The 21,424-nt window shown below is 41.2% G+C and overlaps 1 protein-coding gene across 1 annotated transcript; it reads left to right on the top strand.

Moving 5' to 3' along the window:
* The first annotated feature begins 311 nt into the window (after positions 1-311).
* On the top strand, positions 312-19,762 carry LOC121142314 (alcohol dehydrogenase 1-like). Its single transcript, XM_040751727.1, has 9 exons — positions 312-420; positions 2,051-2,152; positions 2,649-2,787; positions 6,472-6,559; positions 6,657-6,867; positions 9,303-9,563; positions 16,054-16,189; positions 18,846-18,984; positions 19,616-19,762. The coding sequence occupies exons 1-9, from the start codon at positions 403-405 to the stop codon at positions 19,638-19,640; spliced, it is 1,119 nt and encodes a 372-aa protein (XP_040607661.1). The 5' UTR covers positions 312-402; the 3' UTR covers positions 19,641-19,762.
* Positions 19,763-21,424: the final 1,662 nt, after the last annotated feature.

The raw sequence follows: 21,424 nt of genomic DNA, 5'->3' as shown, positions 1-21,424 counted from the left end.
TCCCTGAATCTCTGTCTGTCTGCTCCATATGCCCTGACTCCTGTGGACTTTTAGTTACAGCTTCTTTTAGGCAAAGGCAAACAGCTCTAGCCTGACTGAGAAAGGGAAAGAGTGGATTGAGACTGGGGGAGATTGAACAGAAAGGAATTGCTGAACTTAATGAGAACAAATTGTACTGAACAGCACATCTCCAGGACAAAGTTTCCTTGACAGGTCAGCGCCCTTTGTTCCTTTTTGCTGCAAGAGTAAACAGATGGGCACGTCATAAGCGCCAGATCACATGGGCAACCAGATGACAACGCAGCTAGAAAAATTCGTGTGCAACCTTGGCCGAGTGCACTGCAGAAAGGAAGAAGCCTACAGGGACCCATCGATTTACTGATATCAGCAAGGACAGGCAGCATGAGTACAGCTGGAAAAGTAAGAAAACAATATTACTGCTGGAAATATATTTTCATTAATATGCAAAAAGATGAAGATTCCTAACTCAGAAATTTCCATGCACTGAAATACAACGTGAAATGTATGTTACAATACAGCCTATTAACTGGGCTACAAAACAACTAGACTGCTATTAAATATCTTTAACAAGAGTACATAGAATCTAGATATGGGAACATCTCACTTCCTCATTAACTTTGCAGTAGGGGATATTTATTCTAAGATAACTATGACTACTTTGTAAATAGGAAGTTTTAAAAAGATCTTTTATGGAAAGTCTGCTTTTATATTAATATGTAATCCTGTATTTTATATGAAAACAAAAAACTTAAGTCTGACAAGAGTTTCATAACAGGGTTTCACTATGGGCATTTAGTAGAACCGTTCCTGTAACATTTACATAAAATTTCTAACTAGAGGTGTTTTAACTTAAAAGCATTAGGATTGTCCACAGTAAGATGACATTATTATGTCACTGGGATTTGGACAACTCATAAAATTTCTAGAAATTATATAGAAGAATCTCTATTCCTAAGAAAAACTGAATCACTTGTCAACATTTAGAATACACACATATGGTACTAAGTTTCCACAAAGTCACAGTTACTTGTTCAATGTGTGTATGGTACCAGGACACACAAGCAGTCATTCATTATAATTAACTAATTTGTGTTACCTAATTTCTTAATTATAAAAGTCTATGCTTCTGTTGGCACAGGTGCCATCTTAGAACTGGATCCAAAGTCCAAAAGCTCACAGTGAGAACTGGGTGATAGGATTTGCAGAGGCTTCTGCATACACAGTGTGACACCATTCCCTATTGAAAGGATGGACTGAGAACCACAGAAGGGACCAGTTGTCAGTAGTTTTATTCTGATTCACTTTATGGTTATGTTTAGGATGGCATATTACATCTCAAAGAAAAGCAGCTAGGAAAAAAGAATGACAGAAAAAGTTGAGTGGGAACCCAACTATATCAACTAAACAAGAACTGAGGGCCAGGGAATCCCAGGCTCTTAGGTAAAGGGTCAACAACAGCACTGTGGTGATCGCTGGTTTGTGTTTATATTGCCTAGAACAGCAAAAAAAATAATGTAACCAGGTATGGTAGAACATCTCTGAAGCCCCAGCACTAGGAAGGCCAAGACAGAAAGGTTCCTGGATTAAGGCCAGCCTGGGCTGCTTATTAGAATATTGTCTCAGAAATCCAAAGGCTGGGAACTAACTCTGTGACAGAGTCCTTGCCTGAATGCACAAAGTTCTGGGTTCTGTCCCTAGCACTTCAAAAATCTATTAATAATTATGATTTAAAATTAAACATATACCCAATAATTTTCTTCAGACAACCTCTTTCAGAACAGTGCCAGTGACTATCAAAGAAAAAAGTAGCATAAGCATGGACTGAAAGAGCATACACCAATTCATCTAGGTGTACTACATTAAGATGAATTTTCCTGACCTTGGGCTAAGGTGTCAGCTGTTTTTTGGGGTCTTTAGCTCTTTGTGAATGAGAAGCTTCAGTTTTTATGTAGCAATGGGAGGCAGACCCCAGGACAGCTCTCATGGAGCAGTGATCTCCTTGGAGATGAAGTAACCCTTTGTCTCCCAGGTAATCAAGTGCAAAGCAGCTGTGCTATGGGAGACTCACAAGCCCTTCTCCATCGAGGACATAGAAGTCGCACCCCCCAAGGCCCACGAAGTTCGCATTAAGGTAACACAACCTTTGACGTCTATAAAGTTAGGTTTGAAAAACTCAGAAAACAGTCTGTTGCTGAGGGAAGCTATTGATAACAACTGCTCATAGCTTGAAGTGACTAAAAAGTATGTTTAACATAATCCCTGAAAATTTTTAATGTATTTATTTTTTTGTAAATTCATAGATATCTTGATTCAAAAAAGCAATTAATATTAGGTAATTTCTTGGTGCTCATTTCCTATTTCTATTTCCATAACACACCATGCACTTTTGTATATTGTATAAAATACATATTTTAGAGTAACTTAATCACAAGATGATCATTGACACTTAAGCTGTGTAATTGGGAAAAGATAAATAAAGCACGGGGAAATCTTGCACCTAAATCGAATCTTTGAATTTGGAAGCGATGGGGAATGTTACCAAACTCTTTGAAAGTACAAGTTCAGAACAGTGTGTTAAACCCCATAGTCGTGAACTTCACCGAGTGAACTCATTCTCTAATTTACAGATGGTGGCCACGGGCATCTGCCGTTCAGACGATCATGTGGTTAGTGGAAACTTGGTCACACCTCTTCCCTCAGTTTTAGGACACGAGGGAGCCGGTATTGTGGAGAGCGTCGGAGAAGGGGTAACTTCTGTAAAACCAGGTACAGAATCCTTTACCCTCGGGACTTGTGCTTTGGTTCTGATGCCAAGAACATCCTTTCTAAAAGAAGAAGCAGAGGCAATGGGAGACTTAAAAGCTGCCACAAGGTCACAGAGCGTTTCCTCCCCCACCTCACCGCATACCTCCGTCCTGTTCCATCCAATCATGTCTTTTCCCTTTCAACATCTACAGCTTATCTACTAGATGTCAGGATTTAAGTTAGAGTCTCCATAATCTGCTAACTTCCACTTTATCATCACTGACTACAGAAACCAACAGACCTACAAATCACGCAGGCCAAAATTCTGAGTGTCTAGAAGTAGGGAAGCTGTTCTGTACTGAGCTTGCCCAGTTGCAGGCTGCTCTGTACTGAGCTTGCCCAGGTGCAGGCTGCTCTGTACTGAGCTTGCCCAGGTGCAGGCTGCTCTGTACTGAGCTTGCCCAGGTGCAGGCTGCTCTGTACTGAGCTTGCCCAGTTGCAGGCTGCTCTGTACTGAGCTTGCCCAGGTGCAGGCTGCTCTGTACTGAGCTTGCCCAGGTGCAGGCTGCTCTGTACTGAGCTTGCCCAGGTGCAGGCTGCTCTGTACTGAGCTTGCCCAGGTGCAGGCTGCTCTGTACTGAGCTTGCCCAGGTGCAGGCTGCTCTGTACTGAGCTTGCCCAGGTGCAGGCTGCTCTGTACTGAGCTTGCCCAGTTGCAGGCTGCTCTGTACTGAGCTTGCCCAGGTGCAGGCTGCTCTGTACTGAGCTTGCCCAGTTGCAGGCTGCTTCCTTTCAGGTTTCCTCCTTTGCAGGATGCAGCTGGTTTAACCACACTGCATCAACATGATGACTTTCTCTTCTCCCACAAGTGCTTTCTTCTTGAATATAGAAAAAATAAAATGTAAGAGGAAACTACAAAACCAACAAATCCCTAACACAAAATATCCAGGAAATATGGGACACCGTGAAGAAGCCAAACCTGAGAATAATAGGTATAGAAGAAGGCGAAGAAATACAGCTCAACACTGCTGGTGGGAGTGCCAACTCATACAGCCACTTTGGAAATCAGTATGGAGATTCCTCAGGAAAATGGGAATCAATCTACCACAAGACCCAGCAATTCCACTCTTAGGCATATATCCAAAAGAGGCAAATTCATACAACAAGGGCATCTGCTCCACTACGTTCATAGCAGCATAATTTGTAATAGCCATAACCTGGAAGCAACCTAGATGCCCCTCAACTGAACAGTGGATAGAGAAAATGTGGTACATTTACACAATGGAGTATTACTCAGCAGAAAAAAATGGAATCTTGAAATTTGCAGGTAAATGGATAGCACTGGAAGAAACCTCCTGAGTGAGGTAACCCAGTCACAAAAAGACAAACATACTATATACTCACTCATATATGGATTTTAGACATGGATCAGGAGAGTGCCAGTCTGCACTTCCACTAACAGAGAGTCTGGGAAACAGGAAAGAACATAAAAGATATGCATGGTGCCCAAGAGAAGAGAAAAGAGGCAAGATCCTCTGAACAGATGGGGAACACGGCGAGGGGTGGGGGAGAGGGGGAGGTGGGAAATAAAGAGGGGAGAAGGGGAAGAGAGTAGGTCATGGGGGAACAGGAAAGTTGACTGGGGGAGTAGGATAGGGGGAAGAAGGAATCATAGGTTAGAAGACAGATCAGGCACCATTGTGACCTCGAGTGATCTAAAGGGATGACACCAATTGGCAACCTAAGCAATAGTGGAGAGACCACCCCGAATGCCGATTCCTGATAATGAACTTCATGTCTATAACCATCCGGGAGCCTTCATCCAGTGACTGATGGAAGCAGAGGCAAACATCCATAGTTAAACACTGAACTGAACCCAAGGAACCCAGTGACAGAGAGAGAGGAGCGATGAGCAAATTGGCAACAAGTGGGCTGGCAAAACCAGCAGAGACAGCTGATCCAAACAGGGGAGAGCTCTTGCACCCCAGACCGACAGCTGGGAGGCCAGCATGGGACTGATCCAGACCCCCTGAATGTGAGAGTCAGTGAGGAGGCCTGGACAACCTATGGGGTCCTGAGCAGTGGATCAGTGTTTATCCCTCGAATACTAACAGACATCTTGTGTCCATAACACAAAGAGGGATGCTCTCTCAGCTTGGACTCTTAGGGGAGTGCCTGGACCCTACCCTGAGTGAAATGACAGACTCTAGATATCCCCTATGTGGAAGGAATTGGCAATAGGGTGGGAGGATTCGGGGGGATGGTGGGGGTTGCGGGAGGAGAGGAGGGAGAGGGAACTGGGATTGACATGTAAAACAAGCTATTTAAAATTAAAATAATAAAAAAAGAAAAAAAAGAGGAAACTACAGAGGGAAAAGCATAGCCCAATGCCTCCTAATGCAAACTGCAACTTAAGGTACTAGATTGCACATTACTTACTTATTAGCCATGGTTTTATTTTGAGTTTGTATGCTTTCAGATGTAAAGGATGACTAAAAATAAATTCTCCATGGTGTCATCCCACATTCATTTTATCTATGAAACATAATAATCAAGCCATTTATTTGGTCCAATAACTGGTAGCATACATGATTTAAATCTCCAAGGAGATCACTATAGCCAGTTGAGTCAGACAACTCCTTCATTCCAAATAATCAGAAGATAAGAAAATGATTAGTTTGGTCTGAGTTAAGTATTTAGAATTTCATTTAGTTGGAAAAAACTAACAGCTAAATGATACCTTTACATCTCAGAATGCTTTGTCAATAGCAGAAAAATTGGTGATTGATAAATAATTATCTAAAAAAGCAGAAGTCACCTTTTATTTCTTAGGGAAAACATCTAATTCATTGTTAGGAACTGATATTTCCAAAGAAAGTTGTCACTTCTTTTATTATGCTTCCTCCAAAGATAACTAGATTATTCTTTTAAGTATTCATTTAATACTAAGAGAAACATGGTCACTTTGAAAAGCCAACCTTAGGTGATGGAGAAATAACTCTGTGATAAAGTCCAATCCTGTTCTAGAGCTCTGAAGCGGAAAATTCACAACCATATGTAACTCCAGCTCTAGGGGATGCTTCGCCCCCTACTGGTGTTCAAGGGCACCCACACACAAGTGGCATACACACATGTATGCTTCCACATGCACATAAAACAAAACAAGTATTTTTAAAAGTAGCAAAATTAGCCATCAAATTCTTATTTCAGTCTTAAAGTTTAATTTGTTTTATGTTTATAACGTGCTATGTCCTATGTCGTGTTTAATTTTATTTTAGTTTTATTGTAACTATCATACAAAATGTCAGATCTCCCCAACATCCTATGCTAACATAAGAGTTAGCAACCATTGGAACTAAGGTATATATTTATACTTAGCAGGGAGAACATCCAAGATTTGATTAGGCTAATATGTGGAAAGTCCCCAAGAGATACTGAGGCACACAACAAAAGTTAACTACTGATTGATGGAAATGACTGTTTTTACATTTCCCTTTTCTCTCTGGGAATCTTCAGGCACATATAAACCTGGATGAATAGCAAGGCTGGGAGGTAATGACCCATGCATGACATAGTGTGGTTGGGCCCTATCTCTTGGAGACCTTTCAAAGACACCCATCTCTACATGTGGGCCTCATGTGCTTGCTTTCTTAATTCCTGGATAAACATTTAAGTCGTTTTGTTGTTTTGTTATTTCCACTCCAGGTGATAAAGTCATCCCGCTCTTCTCTCCCCAGTGTGGAAAATGCAGGATTTGTAAGCACCCGGAAAAAAACTTGTGTACAAAAAGCAAGTAGGTTTCTTATTGTTTTCTTGCACAATTAGGCAGCACACTGCTTTTATTCTGTCTCATATATTTTGTGCCTGTGTTTCACTGGCCAATATGGTAGAGTCACGGGGACTCTGCTGGATGGCACCTGCAGGTTCACTTGCAAGGGGAAGTCAATTCACCACTTCAGTAACACCAGCACGTTCTCCCAGTACACTGTGGTAGATGAGATAGCGGTGGCTAAAATCGATGGAGCGTCACCACTCGAGAAAGTCTGCCTCATCGGCTGCGGGTTCACAACTGGCTATGGCTCTGCTGTCAACGTTGCCAAGGTAAGATGGGCAATGACCCACGGACAAAGCTACACGCATATTGTGAGAACCAAACGGGCAGCAATTGCTCACAGGCATCAGAGGGTGTTTTTGTAGAAGAGAGATAACTCCACACACTCAAGAAAAAGCTCTGTAATAGTATGCACCCAGTCTCCCTAGTTCAAAGAGAAACTGGCCTCTCATACAAATTATTTTACACTTATATACATCTTGAGCTCTAACATTTTACATATGCTGTTGTCGGCAATGCTCTGTTATGCCCCAGTGCCAAGACCTCTTTGAGCAACTAAATGAGTGTTAAAGAGTCACAAATCTGTCAAGCTGGCCATGTGGGACAAATGGGAGGTTGGTAAAGTGGAGGTGCCATCATGGTTATCTCTAAAGAGAGCCAGCACGGGGAGAACTGCATAGCAAAGATACTGTCACAAATATTTATAAAATATAGATCAGCACTGTCACCTAAAGCCAACCTGCCTGCATGGTGAAAATTTCCTGAATAATAACTGAGGCTTAATGGTGAACCAGGACTCAATGGCACTGACTCTGAACTGCTTGATGATCCTTGAAAGAGCACCAGGATGAGACACATTCTTTGTTAATGGCCGGCTCTGGCCTAGGGTCGTCTCCTTTTGTTAGGAGGATTGTGAACAAATCTTAGCAGAAACATTATCCAGCAAACCTAGACTTTAATCCCTACAGTTTCTGACACTTAGTTTGCTGCCTATGTTAGTGTTAATGACAGGGCTCCTTTATCTAAACTCTACTTTGTGTGACATATTTCCTAAGCAAGTTTGTTAGTAGAGCCCTTAAAACATCAGTCTATTACTCTAACACTCCCCTACACCAATTACACTGTTATATTGTGTTGATTAAATTATTAATAGAAAAATAAACCCAAGAGGAATGTAAATGCATGAAGAAAAGTTACCTGCTTATTTCAGATGAAAATTATGCTGAGTTAAGAGAAAGTAAATGTTTACATACAATCATTACATCCTTTAAAGCATCAGTCTATTACTCTAGGATTTCCCTACATCATTTTCACCAGGTTATGGTGTTGACTGAATTATTAATAGAAAATAAGGTCAAGATGAATTTAAAAACCTGAAGAAAATTCACCAGTTTATAACATATTAAAACTGTGCTGTCACTGAGTTAAGAGAAAGTAAATATTTAGACTAAGTAATTACATTCTATATTTATTTTCTATATCACCACCAAATTTTAGAGCGGGGAACACATATAGTCACTCTTCTATTATAGGGAAGACACTACAATAAGATCAGTCATGCTGGATTTTGTTAGATAGTGATGCAGCCAAAGCAAATGGTTTGCTCTCTCCCAGCATTACTCCATGGACCTGAACCATGGCCACCTACAAAAGAGTTTAACACAGCATTTCTTACATTTGAAACCTCATCCCTTTGTCTTCTTCCCTGAAGACAAAACCTCACACACATATACACATACATGAATACACGGACACTCTAACTAGAAGTATAATTACATCCAATACTTTTTTTAAATAATTGTCCTCCCAGTAGTTGCAAAATCTAGTAGTATCTTTGATTTTATGAAACAAGGGTCCAATAAGATGAAGCTATTTGCCTAAATATTTATTGCTTACTGTTAGGAAAGGAGAGACTAGAACTCTTCTCAAATTGTCTGCTGAGTCTGAAGTTAGAGTACATTATGGCTATAATTTCTATCACAATCAAAGGCCTTATAGTGATTTCCCCCATAGAAGGTAGTAATGTCCCCCACAGTATTTAAGAAGATTGATGGGTGAATATTAAAATAGACACCACTAAGGGAAAATTTGTTTCAGTATTTTTCATTTGTTCCTTTCAAAATTCACCCTTAAAGTCGCACACGCTGGATTTCCTTAAAGTTTCATAACCACCTTTCTGTGGCAATAAGCCAGGAATGACTTCTCAATGCGTCCAAGCCTTCTTCCTACTCTAATTACCCTGCTTGTGACAACTGACAGTCAGTGACCCAAGGAGTTCATGATCAATGGGTAGTTGGATTACATTGTAATCTCCTGGAGTAACCTTGATCATTTGTTTCATTTATAAAATTGCTTTTGTGTATGTGTAAGATGCCATTTTGTGGCTCTTGGAGATTAAAGTCATTTCTGTGTCTAACTCAAAGGTCATCCAATAAGTTGGTCTCAACTGGGGTTTCCCACTGGAGGAGGAATAGGGTTCTTCCTGCAGAGAATCCAATTAATTGATAGAGGCTGTTACTGGATCATGAGGGGAAAAATTCTCTCCAGATGTGGCTAATATTGAGCATATTTTAGAAGTAATGACGTACCCCTTTAGGCAACTGTAGCCAGAAGAGATTTTGCAAGCAGATGGAATGAAGTCTGAGTACCCACAATAAAGGACAATCACTGTTCTATCCATCTTTTATGTTTTCTGAAATCATAGGTGACCCCAGGCTCCAGCTGTGCTGTGTTTGGTCTTGGAGGTGTTGGTCTGTCTGTCGTCATCGGCTGTAAAACAGCTGGAGCAGCCAGGATCATTGCTGTGGACATCAACAAAGACAAGTTTGCAAAGGCCAAAGAATTGGGTGCAACCGAGTGCATCAACCCTCTAGACTACAACAAACCCATTGAGGAGGTTCTCCAGGAAATGACCGATGGAGGGGTAGACTTTTCCTTTGAAGTAATCGGTCGGCTTGACACCATGGTAGGTACTGTGGCACACATTAAGATCTGCCCTACTACCATCTATAATATCTTCTAGACAGCAAAATAGAAATCTGCTGTAGAAAGCCTTTTTGATTGGCAATTGTCCATCTCCTGTGTCCTATTCAGATTGCTTAATTCATTGTTATGATAAACTTTCATTTTTTTTCAGTTCTACAAACTTGTCTCAAATGATACTCCTCCTTTAATGAAGGAAAGCTTTCAATGAACCTTTTTTAGTCAAAATTAATTCAACCAAACTTAAGCATAAATTCTGGTCTTAAATGGACAAATATGATTTTCTCCCATGTTCTTTATATTAGCTAATATTTGAAATGAAATATTCCAATAAACATTTTCAAGTTTTGTCATATTGCCAAAAGGAATAATAAGTAATTTGGGGCCAAGTATTATTTTATTGGCATAAAACTTGTAGACGACTGAATGCTTTAATAGAACACCATGTTCTCAACACAGAGACAGCACAGGCCGGACACCAGCAAGCACCCAGATCTATATGGAGTACATACTTCCTGAATAAAATTCACAGAGTCTGCCTTGCCTTCTAAATTGAACAGATACACATTTTGTAGCTTGTTTATGATCTACATGGCATAGTGCAGATAACATGCTTACCATGGATCCACCTTCCATGTGGAAAGCACTTAGTTAATGCCACCTGGGTGTCATGATAAGAAACACTATTGCTAAACTTATAGTGCTTGTATATTTGAAATACACTTGACACTACTTTCAAATATTGCAAATGCAATCCATTGCTAAAGAATACTTCTCCAGTTACATTTCACCCAACAAGAGACCTATAGAATTCTAGAGAAATGACCCTACAATCCTAACAAATCACCATTACTGAGGAACACCAGAAATCCTCGGCAGAATTGGTTATAGAGAATGGCTGTGGTACCTTGAGAGTGAGCTTCTTCTCAGTCCTCAACTGAGACAAGATGCTGTAGATGATAGAAGATCCAAGAGAGTATAGCATCTCCTCTTGGGACAGAGAGTTCTTCCAAGATAAGGGTTCTGGTTTTTCCCAGGGATATCATTCTTCTGTGATTCATTCTCTCTTTTTCTTTTTTCTAATCGCAAACTGGGTTGTAATTTGACTTGAAGATCCAAAAGTCTGATATCCACAATTTCTGAGGTCATCTGGTTTCCAAAGCGTTAAAAATCAGAAGACCAGTCATCATGTATCTTGGAGAATTCTAAATCATTTTCTATTACTGGATGTGTTAAAAAAAAAAGCAACTGAAAGATGAAAACGTTCTGGGTATCTATAAATAAGACAATAATATCAAACCAATGCATACTTTGGCGAAATAACCAATTAATGAATGCCAGTTCTTGATATAAGCACCAGAGTAGGGACTTACTAAAACAAGAGCTTGAAAACCTCATAAGAGAGAACTTTTGATATTGTCATCATTCCATCTTCATCATCAAAATTCCTGACTCAGAGTACAAGCTTCAAAATCATAATTAACAAATGAAAAGAGGATTAACCACTCATAGATTTCTTGTGAGTTATGTTATTAGGAAACAAAATTCTCCTTGAAGAACCCAGAATTTCCATGCTCACAATGAGGCTTGCTTCTTTATGAGTTTGTAAGAAAGAATTAAACATAATTTTTATTTAAGTTAGAAACAAGCTTGTTTCACATGTCAATCCCAGCTCCCTCTCCCTCCCATCCTCTCCCACCCTCCCCACCAGGTCCCCTAGTTCCCCACCCAATCTCAACTCCAATCCCCAGGGAAGGTGAGGCCCTCCACGGTGGATATCCAGTGACTGTCATTTCATCCAGGGTAGAGCTTAGGCCTCCCCCAAGAGTGCTGGCTGAGAAAGCATCCCATTTTGTGGCATGGGCACTCAAAGTCTATTTGTACGCCTGGAACAAATACTACCCAAGGCCCCATAGATTACCTAGGCCTCCTCACTGACACCTACCTTCAGGGGGTCTGGGTCAGTCCCATGCTTTCCACACAGCCATCAATCTGGGGTCCAAGAGCTCCCCCTTGTTCAGGTCAGCTGTTTCCATGGGTTAAACCAGCTCAGTCTTAACTCTTTGCCCATCAGTTCTCTCTTTCTGACACTGGATTCCAGGAGTTTAGTTCAGTGTTTGTGGGTATCTGCCTCTGCTTTCATCAGTCGCTAGATGAAGATTCTGCTTTGCAGACTCTCTGGCAGTGGGATTGTATGCTGGCACTCCCTTGATTCATGTCTAAAATCCATAAATGAGTGAGTCCATACCATGTTAGTCTTTTTGTTACTGGGTTACCTCAGGATGGTTTCTTCTAGTGTGATCCATTTGCCTGAAAATTTCAAGATTCTATTGTTTTTCTCTGCTGAGTAGTACTCCATTGTGTAAATGCACCACATTTTCTCTATCCACTCTTCAGTAGAGGGGCATCTAGGTTGCTTCCAGGTTCTGGCTCTTAAAAACGAAGCTGCTATGAACATAGTGGAGCAGACATCCTTGTTGTATGAATGTGTATCTCAGCCATGTTAGACTCCTCTACTGAGAATTCTCTATTTAGTTCTGTATCCCACTTTTTTTTTCTTTTTTTGGTTTTACGAGACAGGGTTTCTCTGTATTGTTTTGGAGGCTGTCCGTCCAGCCCAGCCTCGAACGCACAGAGATCCGCCTGCCTCTGCCTCCTGAGTGCTGGGATTAAAGGCGTGCGCCACCACCGCCCGGCTCTGTACCCCACTTTTTGATTGGATCCTTTGGTGTTTTGGAGACTTGCTTCTTGAGTTCTTTGTACATTTTGGAGATCAGCCCTCTGTCAGATGTGGGGTTAGTGAATATCCTTTCCCAATCTGTGGGTTGCCTTTTTGTCTTGCTGACTGTGTCCTTTGCCTTACAGAAGCTTCTCAGTTGCAGGAGGTCCCATTTGTTAATTGTCGATCTTAGTGTCTGTGCTGCTGGAGTCATGTTCAGGAAGCTATCTCCTGTACCAATTCGTTCAAGGGTACCTCCCACTTTCTCTCCTAACAGGTTCACTGTGGCTAGGTTTATGCTGAAGTCTTTGATCCATTTGGATTAAAGTTTTGTGCATGGCAACAGACATGGATCTATCTGCAGTCTTCTACATGCCAATATCCAGTTATGCCAGCACCATTCGTTGAAGATGCTTTCTTTTTCCATTGTATATTTTTAGCTTCTTTGTCAAAGATCAGATGTTTATATGTGTATGGGTTAATATTGGGGTGTTCAATTAGATTCCATTGGTCTATCTGTCAATTTTTGTGCCAATAGCAAGCTGTTTTCAGGACTATAGCTCAGTAATAGAGCTTAAAGTCAGGGATGATGATGCTTCCAGATGTTGCTTTGTTGAATGTGGTTGTTTTGGCTATCCTGGGCCTTTTGTGTTTCTATACAAAGTGGATTATTGTTCTTTCAAGGTCTGTGAAAATTTGTGCCGGAATTTTGATAGGGATTGCATTGAATCTGTAGATTGCTTTTGGCAAGATTGCCATTTTTATTATGTTAATCCTATCAATCCAAGAGCATGGGCGATCTTACCATTTTCTGGTATCCACTTTGACTTCTTTCTTTAGAGACGCAAAGTTCTTGATATACAGGTCTTTCACTTATTTGGTTAATGGTATCCCCAGACATTTGATGCTATTTATAGCTATTATAAAGGGTGATGTTTCTCTGATTTCTTTCTCAGCTACTTTATCATCTGTATATAATAGATCTTTTTGAGTTTACCTTGTATCCTGCCACTTTGCTGAAGGTGTTTATCAGCTCTAGGAGTTCGCTTGCAGACTTTTTGGGGTCACTTATGTAAACTATCATATCATCTGCAAATAGTGAAAGCTTGACTTCTTCTTTTCCTATTTGTATCCCCTTGATCTCCTTTTGTTGTCTTATTGCTCTAGGTAGAACTTCAAGTACAATATTGAAGAGGTATGGAGAGAGTGGACATCCTTGTCTTGTTCCTGATCTTAGAGGAATTACATTGAGTTTCTGTCCATTTAGTTTGATGTTGGCTGTTGGTTTGCTGCATATAGCTTTTATTATGTTGAGTTAAATTCCTGTTATCCCAGATGTCTCCAAGACTTTTATTATGAAGGGCTGTTGGATTTTGTCAAAGGCTTTTTCAGCATCCAGTGAGATGATCGTGTGATTTTTCTTTCTCAGCTTGTTAATGTGGTGGATTACATTGATGCATTTTCGTATGTTGAACCAACCTTGCATCCCTGGAATGAAGCCTACGTGACCATGGTGGATGAGTTTTCTTATGTGTTCTTGGATCTGATTTGCCAGTATTTTATTGAGTATTTTTGCATTAAGGTTCATGAGGGATATTGGTCTGAAGTTCTCTTTATTAGTTGTGTCTTTGCATGGCTTGGGTATCAAGGTTATTGAAGGCTCATAGAAAGAGTTTGGCAAAGACCCTTCTGCTTTTATTGTGTGGAATACTTTGAGAAGAATTGTTATAATCTGGCCCTGGGATTTTTTTGGTTGGGAGACTTTTGATGACTGCTTCTATTTCCTTAGGGGTTATAGGTTTATTTAAATTGCTTCTCTGTTCTTGGTTTAATTTTGGCAAGTGATAGCTATCCAGAAAATTGAACATTTCCTTTAGATTTTCAAATTGTGTGGAGTACAGGTTTTCAAAGTATGACCTGATGATTCTCTGGATTTCCTCCGTGCCCATTATTATGTCTCCCTTTTTACTTCTGATTTTCTTAATTTGCATGTTCACACTCTGTTGTTTGATAAGTTTGGATATAGATTTGTCTATCATGTTGATTTTCTCAAAGAACCAAGTCCTCGTTACATTGATTTTTTTTGTATTGTTTTCCTAGATTCTGCTTTACTGATTTCAGCCCTCAATTTGATTATTTCCTGGTGTCTAGTCTTCCTGGGTGAATTTGCTTCTTTGTGTTCTAGAGATTTCATTTGTGCTGTTAATTCTCTAGTGTAACTATTCTCCAGTTTCTTCATGTGGGCACTTAGTGCTTTGAACTTCCCTCTTAGCACTGATTTCAAAGTGTCCCATAAGTTTGGATGTGTTGTGTCCTCATTCTCATTGAATTCTAGGAAGTCTTTAATTTCATTTTTTATTTCTTCTTTGACCAAGGAATGGTACAACTGTGCATTATTCAACTTGCATGAGTTTGTAGGGTTTCTGCAATTTGTGTTGTTGTTGAATTCTCATTTTAACACATGGTAGTCTGATAAGGTGCATGGAGTTATTCCAATTTTTTGTACCTGTTGAGGTTTGTAATCAATTATTGAGAAGGTTCTGTGTGGCGCTGAGAAGAAGGTATATTCTTTTTTATTTGGGTGGAATGTTCTATAGATATCTGTTAATCCCACTTGTGTTATAACTTCTATTAGTTTCATTGCTTCTTTGTTAAGTTTCTGTCTGGTAGTCCCATCTAGAGGTGAGAGTGGGGTGTTGAATCTCCCAATATGAGTGTGTGGGGCTTTATATGTGATTTGAGCTTTAGTAATGTTTCTTTTCTGAACATGGGTGCCTTAATATTTGGGACATAGATGTTCGAAATTGAAACTTGATCTTAGTGGATTTCTCCTGTGATGAGTATTTTTCCTGTGATGAGTATGAAGTGCCCTTCTTCATCTCTTTTGATTGATTTTATTTTGAAATCTAATTTGTTAGATATTAGGATTGCTACCCCTACTTGTTTCTTGGACCCATTTGATTGGAGAATCTTTTCCCAACCCTTAACTCTGAGGTAATGTCTGTCTTTGAGGCTGAGGTGTGTTTCTTGTATGCAGCAGAAGGATGGGTTCTGTCTTCGAATCCATTCTGATAGCCTGTGTCTATTTATGGGCAAGTTAAGACCATTATTATTGAAGTTGTTTTTATGGTCTTTCTCATGTGCTTCTTCCACAACGGGCTGTTCAGTTCTTACGGGTGTAGATTCTCTTGTTTCTGGCGGTGTCACAATTTTTTCTGTTGTTGGGTGTGTGTTTATATTTTGTTTATATTGTCTCCTTCCCATCATTTCTTCCTGTGCGTACAGATGGAGTCTCTTCCTCCCCTGGTGGGTATGTGACCACGATTCCTTTCCAGTGGGTGGGTGCCTGTCCAATAGCCTGATGGCTTTCCTATTGCACTGATGGAGGCCATCCTAGTATCGGGACCTTAGCAAACTCTGGGTAGGCTGGACCCTTGCCACTCCTGTCCCGTGGGTGTAGAATGGGATTTGGAAGCTAACAGTCTCTGGGCGGGCTGAATCTCGTTGGGCTGGGATTCCAGATCCGCAGTGTGCAGTCTTCAGTTCTCCTGTGTTTCTGCTCAGGCCACCAGAAGTTAGGCTTGACTCACCTCGCCTGTCCCGTGGATGGAGAATGAGACCTGGAACTAAACATAAGTTTATGTATTCACTCTTTAACTCACAAAATGTTTTCCACACATTTCATCATCTGACATGAAATTGTGTATGGTGAGTAGACACAAGAGAATTCACTTAAATATCATTTTTGTTCCAGAATTCTGCCCTGTTAAGCTGCCATGCAGCATGTGGTGTAAGTGTCATTGTGGGGGTGCCTCCTAATGCCCAAAGCCTCTCAGTGAACCCCATGTTGCTGTTGCTGGGTCGCACCTGGAAAGGAGCAATATTTGGTGGTATGTATTTACTGCTAAGGGTCATTTCTGTGTGTGTTCTTGTGTGTCAAGGTGGTCGTATATTTGTGTGTGGAGGCCAAAGAACATTTGATGTCTTTACTCGGGAGCCATCTGCCTTGTTCTTTGAGACAGGGGGTCACAGTGGCCTGAGGCTCACAGTCAGGTAGACTTTCTGGCCAGGCAGTCCCAGGAATCTACCAGTTTCCTCTCTCCAGACCTGGAATTACAAGCTCCCCCGGCACTGAATCAATGTTTATTTATTTTTACACTTTTTATTATATATTTAAATTAGAAACAAGCTTGCTTCCTATGTCAGTCCCAGCTCCCTCTCCCTCCCTTCCATGCCCACTCCCTTCCCCTAGTTCCCCCAGCCCCCAACCCAATCCCCCTCCATTCCCCAGGGAGGGTAAGGCCCTCCATGGGGGATCTCTAGAGTCTGTCATTTCGTTCCGGGGAGGGCCCAGGCCCTCCCCAAAGTGTTCAGATGGAGAAAGCATCCCTCATTGTGGGATGGGCACCCAAAGTCCATTTGTGTGCCAGGGATAAATACTGATCCACTACCCAAAAACCCCATAGATTGCCTGAGTATCCTCACTGACACCCACATTCAGGGGGTCTGGATCAGTCCCATGCTGGCCTCTCAGCCATCGGGCCGGGGTCCAAGATCTCCCCCTTGTTCAGGTCAGCTGTTTCTCTGGAATTCACCAGCCCAGTCTTGACTCCTTTGCTCATCACTCCTCCCTCTCTGTCACTGGGTTACAGGAGTTCAGTGTTTAGCTGTGGGTATCTGCCTTTGCTTCCGTCTGTCACTGGATGGAGGTTCTAGGATGGTATGTAAGACAGTCGTCAAACTCATTATTAGGGAGGGGCATTTAATGTAGTCTCTCCACTACTGCTTAGTTTGCCAGTGTGTGTCATCCTTGTACATCTCTGGAGTTCTCACTAGTGCCAGATCTCCCTTCAAACCTAGAATGGCTCCCTCTATTATGGTATCTCTCATCCTGCTCTACTCTATTCTTCCCCCAACTCAACTTTCCTGCTCCCCCATGTCCTCCTCTCCCTTCCTCTTGTCTCCCTCTCTTTTTCCTGGCTCCCTTTCCCCTCCCCCACCCTGTACTCCCAATCTGCTCAGGAGATAGTACCTCATTCCACCTTCTCTGGGGTACCATGTATATCTCTATTAGGGTCCTTCCTGTTTCCCTGCCTCTCTGGCAGTGGGATTGTAGACTGACACTCCCGTGATTCACGTCTAAAATCCATATATGAGAGAGTACATATTATGTTTGTCTTTTTGTGTCTGGGTTACCTCACTCAGGATGATTTCTTCTAGTACCATCCATTTGCCTGTAAATTTCAAGATTCCATTGTTTTTTTCCGATGAGTAGTACTCTATTGTGTAAATGTACCACATTTTCTCTATCCACTGTTCAGATGAGGGGCATCTAGATTGCTTCCAGGTTCTTGCTATTACAAATAATGCTGCTATGAACATAGTGGAGCAGATGTCTTTGTTGTATGAATGTGGATCTTTTAGGTATATGCCTAACAGTGGAATTGCTGAGGCTTGTGGTAGACTGATTTCCACTTTCCTGAGGAACACTCCTACACTGCGGGTGGGAGTGCCAACTCGTACAGCCACTATGGAAATCAGTATGGAGATACCTAAAAAAAAAAAATGGGAATCAGTCTTCCACCAGAGCCAGAAATTCCACTGTAAGCTATTTATTGTCATTGTTTTCTTTGTTTTGTTTTTTACTCTGGAGGTAAAACTAAGGTTCATGATAACCTTACTGCCTGTCCACTCAAGAAAAAAGTCCAGAGAAGGGAAGCATTGAACAGAACTCTTAAAAGTGTGCTAAGGATGCTGAGGTGTAGCTCTTCACAGTTGGTGGTCTCTGGTGGGTGGGGGTGGGGAAGGACTCAATTTTCTATAAGGGGCTGTCACTGGGAGTTTGACCATGCTCCAGTTTGGGCAACACAAATTGCACTTGGTATATTTTTCTCATCGTGGGAGAGATCACAAGGATTGGGGGTGAACCTGGGAGCACTGGGAAGTGAGTAGTGTAATCAGGGTACATTATGTTAAATTCCCAAATAATCAATAAAAATATTGTGTCAGAAAACAAATAGGAAAGAACTTTACTAACTGAGCCATCTTGACGGCTTTAAAGGTCAAAATCTTAACTTATTTCAGGATTTCTTCCCTTTTAAAGAGAAAAGTTCAGATTTGAGGCAAAATGGTTTAAAAACATGAAAATCATTGATCTCTCTATAGCAATAAATAATGCAGGAAATCCCAAGACAGGCTTCTCTATGTCCCCATAAACTTGTCTTGTGAGGCCCCAAAATGTGTCATAGGATGCAGAAAACCCAAGGCAGTAGCTTATGCCTGTGCTCATTACTTGAATGTGGACAGCTCCCTTACTCTGAGTATAAACATCTGCCATATAATTTCTCTTGGAAGAACTAATCAGCTGCCCTCATTGGCCAGGGGCCCTGTTTATCAGGTGGCATCATAAGAAAGTTAATGCAGGGCAAGAGGTAACTGAGTCCCTGGACTCTCGCACTTCCAGGAACTTTGGTTGCCTTGGGAAGCCTCCTACTTAACCCCCTCCTACAGTGACCGCATCTCATGGTGATGCTGCTTTCCTTCCAGGGTACAAGAGTAAAGATGAAGTCCCCAAACTTGTGACTGATTTTATGGCTAAGAAGTTTCCATTGGAGCCATTAATTACCCATGTTCTACCTTTTGAGAAAATAAATGAAGCATTTGATCTTCTTCGTGCAGGAAAGAGGTAAGCTTCAACATATTTATAGATCAGGTGGGGTAAAATATTGTTTTATGGCAGGGTAAATGGATAACAGAAAATGAGGGGAAGTCGGTTTAGAACAAAAGTGGGGTCCCTGGCTTCCGTCACCAGTTCAGGCTCTACATACAGATGTGTGAGCTTGGGCAATTTACAAACCTAAGCCTCAGTTTTCACATTTCTAAAGTGGTCAAAATATGATAGCATACCTGATAGTGCTGCTGTTTAGAATGAAGTTTAAATGAAACAAGGCCTTAAGAGTCTCAAACAAGCTCTATGGCAAGCAGCAGGAATGAAATGCATGTTACTGCCCACTGTTACATTTCTTACACTAGGCATGCAGGCTTTATATTATTTAAGGATGCTAACTATGAACCAAAATCTAAATGGCAGTCATATTAGGATGTTCTGTGTGAGTTTAGAGCTGGAGACAAGGCAAGAGAGATCAGAACGAGGTGGATTGCCCTATTACAGACTTGACCTTGGTCACAGGGTTAGACATGGAGTGGTTGGGAACCTGGGTGGATTTTCACTAGAGTCATAGCAATGCTTTATTCATTCACACGGGGACTGTGAGTCATGGGAATATGGAAACAACATCTTATGTTTCATATTTCAGTATCCGTACTATCCTGACGTTCTGAGACCATACAGATGCCTTCCTACTGCTGACGCCTCCAGGCCCCTGACTCACAGCACCAATCACATCACAGCATTAATTTTGTTCCTTAGAGAAAACTGCCAATAAAGTTCTTATGTAAGCATCCCACAGGAAACTGGGTTTTCTATTAAAGTGTTTTCAACCCCAAGTGAGAGCTACCACACTCAGCTGGGAAACTGGTGGGTACCAGCCTTCCTTCTTATTTGAAGGACCTGGGTCATCTTGCCTACTGGGTACTGCACATCTTGTGACATCTTGCATTCTTTTCTCTCTGGAATCCACGGTCACTGGAACCCAGTGGAACAGAGAGATCTTTCTGTCACAGCGCACACAGGATGATCTATGAGCTCAGCTTTCCAGCCACACTTTCCACTGTCTGTACTTTTTTCTTTATGAAATATGTGAGGATGGGTTAAAACACAGCATGCCAGTGAACATGGAAATGTTATCTTAAGTAAGAGCAAGTCAGAAATGCTGACTCAGCACCTCCAGTAGTGACATGGGATGGATGGGCGGCAAGTTATGCTTGTGGTGTCTAACAAGTAGGCTGCTGTAGGACTAGAGAGCCAGGCTCAGTTCCAAGAGTGTTATTCCAGACCGAAAGAAAGGTAATTTGATAATTTCTTGTGTCAGCTTATCAGTCATTCTGTTACCCCAGGCTGTTAAGCCATACTGAGAATTCCCTTTATTTGTTAGAGTAACAACTTCATCCTGATACCTTAAATGGCTGTCAATTATCTAACAATATTCAAGAAGCGTATCATAGAATTAAAAGAGAAAATGGTAAGATAAGATGATTATTAAATGGGGGAAATTTAGTTGAAGACAAATATTCTTTTGAGGAGATGTATATGCCACTGTAATAACAGGTATGTGGACTTTGGAGACATGTGTGTATATGTATGAACAAGTATGTAGACTTTGGAGATGTGTGTGCACTTGGAAGAACAAGTATATAGACTTTGGGGATATTTGTGCCCTATATTAACAGGTATGTTGACTTTGGAGATGTGTGAGTACTTCTAAGAGCAGCTATGTGGACTTATAGAATTGTGTGTGCCCTTGTATGAGCAGGTGTATGGACCTTAGACATGTATGTGCACTTGTATGATATGGAATGTGGACTTTGGAAATGTGTGTGTCCTTGTAAGAACAGGTATGTGAACCTGTGAGACTTGTGTCTACATGTATGAACATATATGTGGAATTGCCTTGCTCATTTTCTTCACCTATGACTCAGGGTCAGAGAACAGTCTGCCTGGCACTGCTATAATTATCAAGAGAGCCCAAAGGTTTTTCAGTATCTCACAAGACTAAGTCAGAGCAAATGCAGAGAGAGAAAACAGAACTGGTTTCTTCACCTTAGACTGCTTCCTCAAGTATGCAAGATGTCAGTAAGTAACAGAGCAGTATTTTACATATCAAATAGACAGATCACCAGATTACGTGTGTGTGTGTGAGAGAGAGAGAGAGTGTGTGTGTGTGTATCTGCATGCCCGTGTGCACACGCGCATGCACGCAAGCTCTCTCACCAGTGTGTGTATGTGGTCAGAGTCAACACTGAGTATCTTCATTCACTCATGTATGAAAACTTCTATGTCATTCCTACCTATCCATCATCCTCCAAATCCTTCCATGTTTTCTTCTCCCAAAAATATGATCCCTCTTTAACTATTGTTTTTACACATATATGTGTCTTATCTTAGGGTCTCTACTGTTGGTGATTAAATGTTTTATTTCAGCTTACAGTTCCACATTACAGTCCAT

Source organism: Mesocricetus auratus, unplaced genomic scaffold, assembly GCF_017639785.1.
Source record: "Mesocricetus auratus isolate SY011 unplaced genomic scaffold, BCM_Maur_2.0 Super-Scaffold_100009, whole genome shotgun sequence".
NCBI lineage: Eukaryota > Metazoa > Chordata > Mammalia > Rodentia > Cricetidae > Mesocricetus > Mesocricetus auratus.
The sequence above is the reverse complement of the archived record's forward strand: the minus strand, read 5'-3'. Positions and strand labels throughout refer to the sequence as shown.

Coding starts and splice junctions, on each gene's coding strand:
- LOC121142314 (XM_040751727.1), top strand. Junction 2,788..6,471: donor GGTAACTTCTGTAAAACCAG/GTACAGAATCCT, acceptor TTTCCACTCCAG/GTGATAAAGTCATCCCGCTC. Junction 6,868..9,302: donor CTGCTGTCAACGTTGCCAAG/GTAAGATGGGCA, acceptor CTGAAATCATAG/GTGACCCCAGGCTCCAGCTG.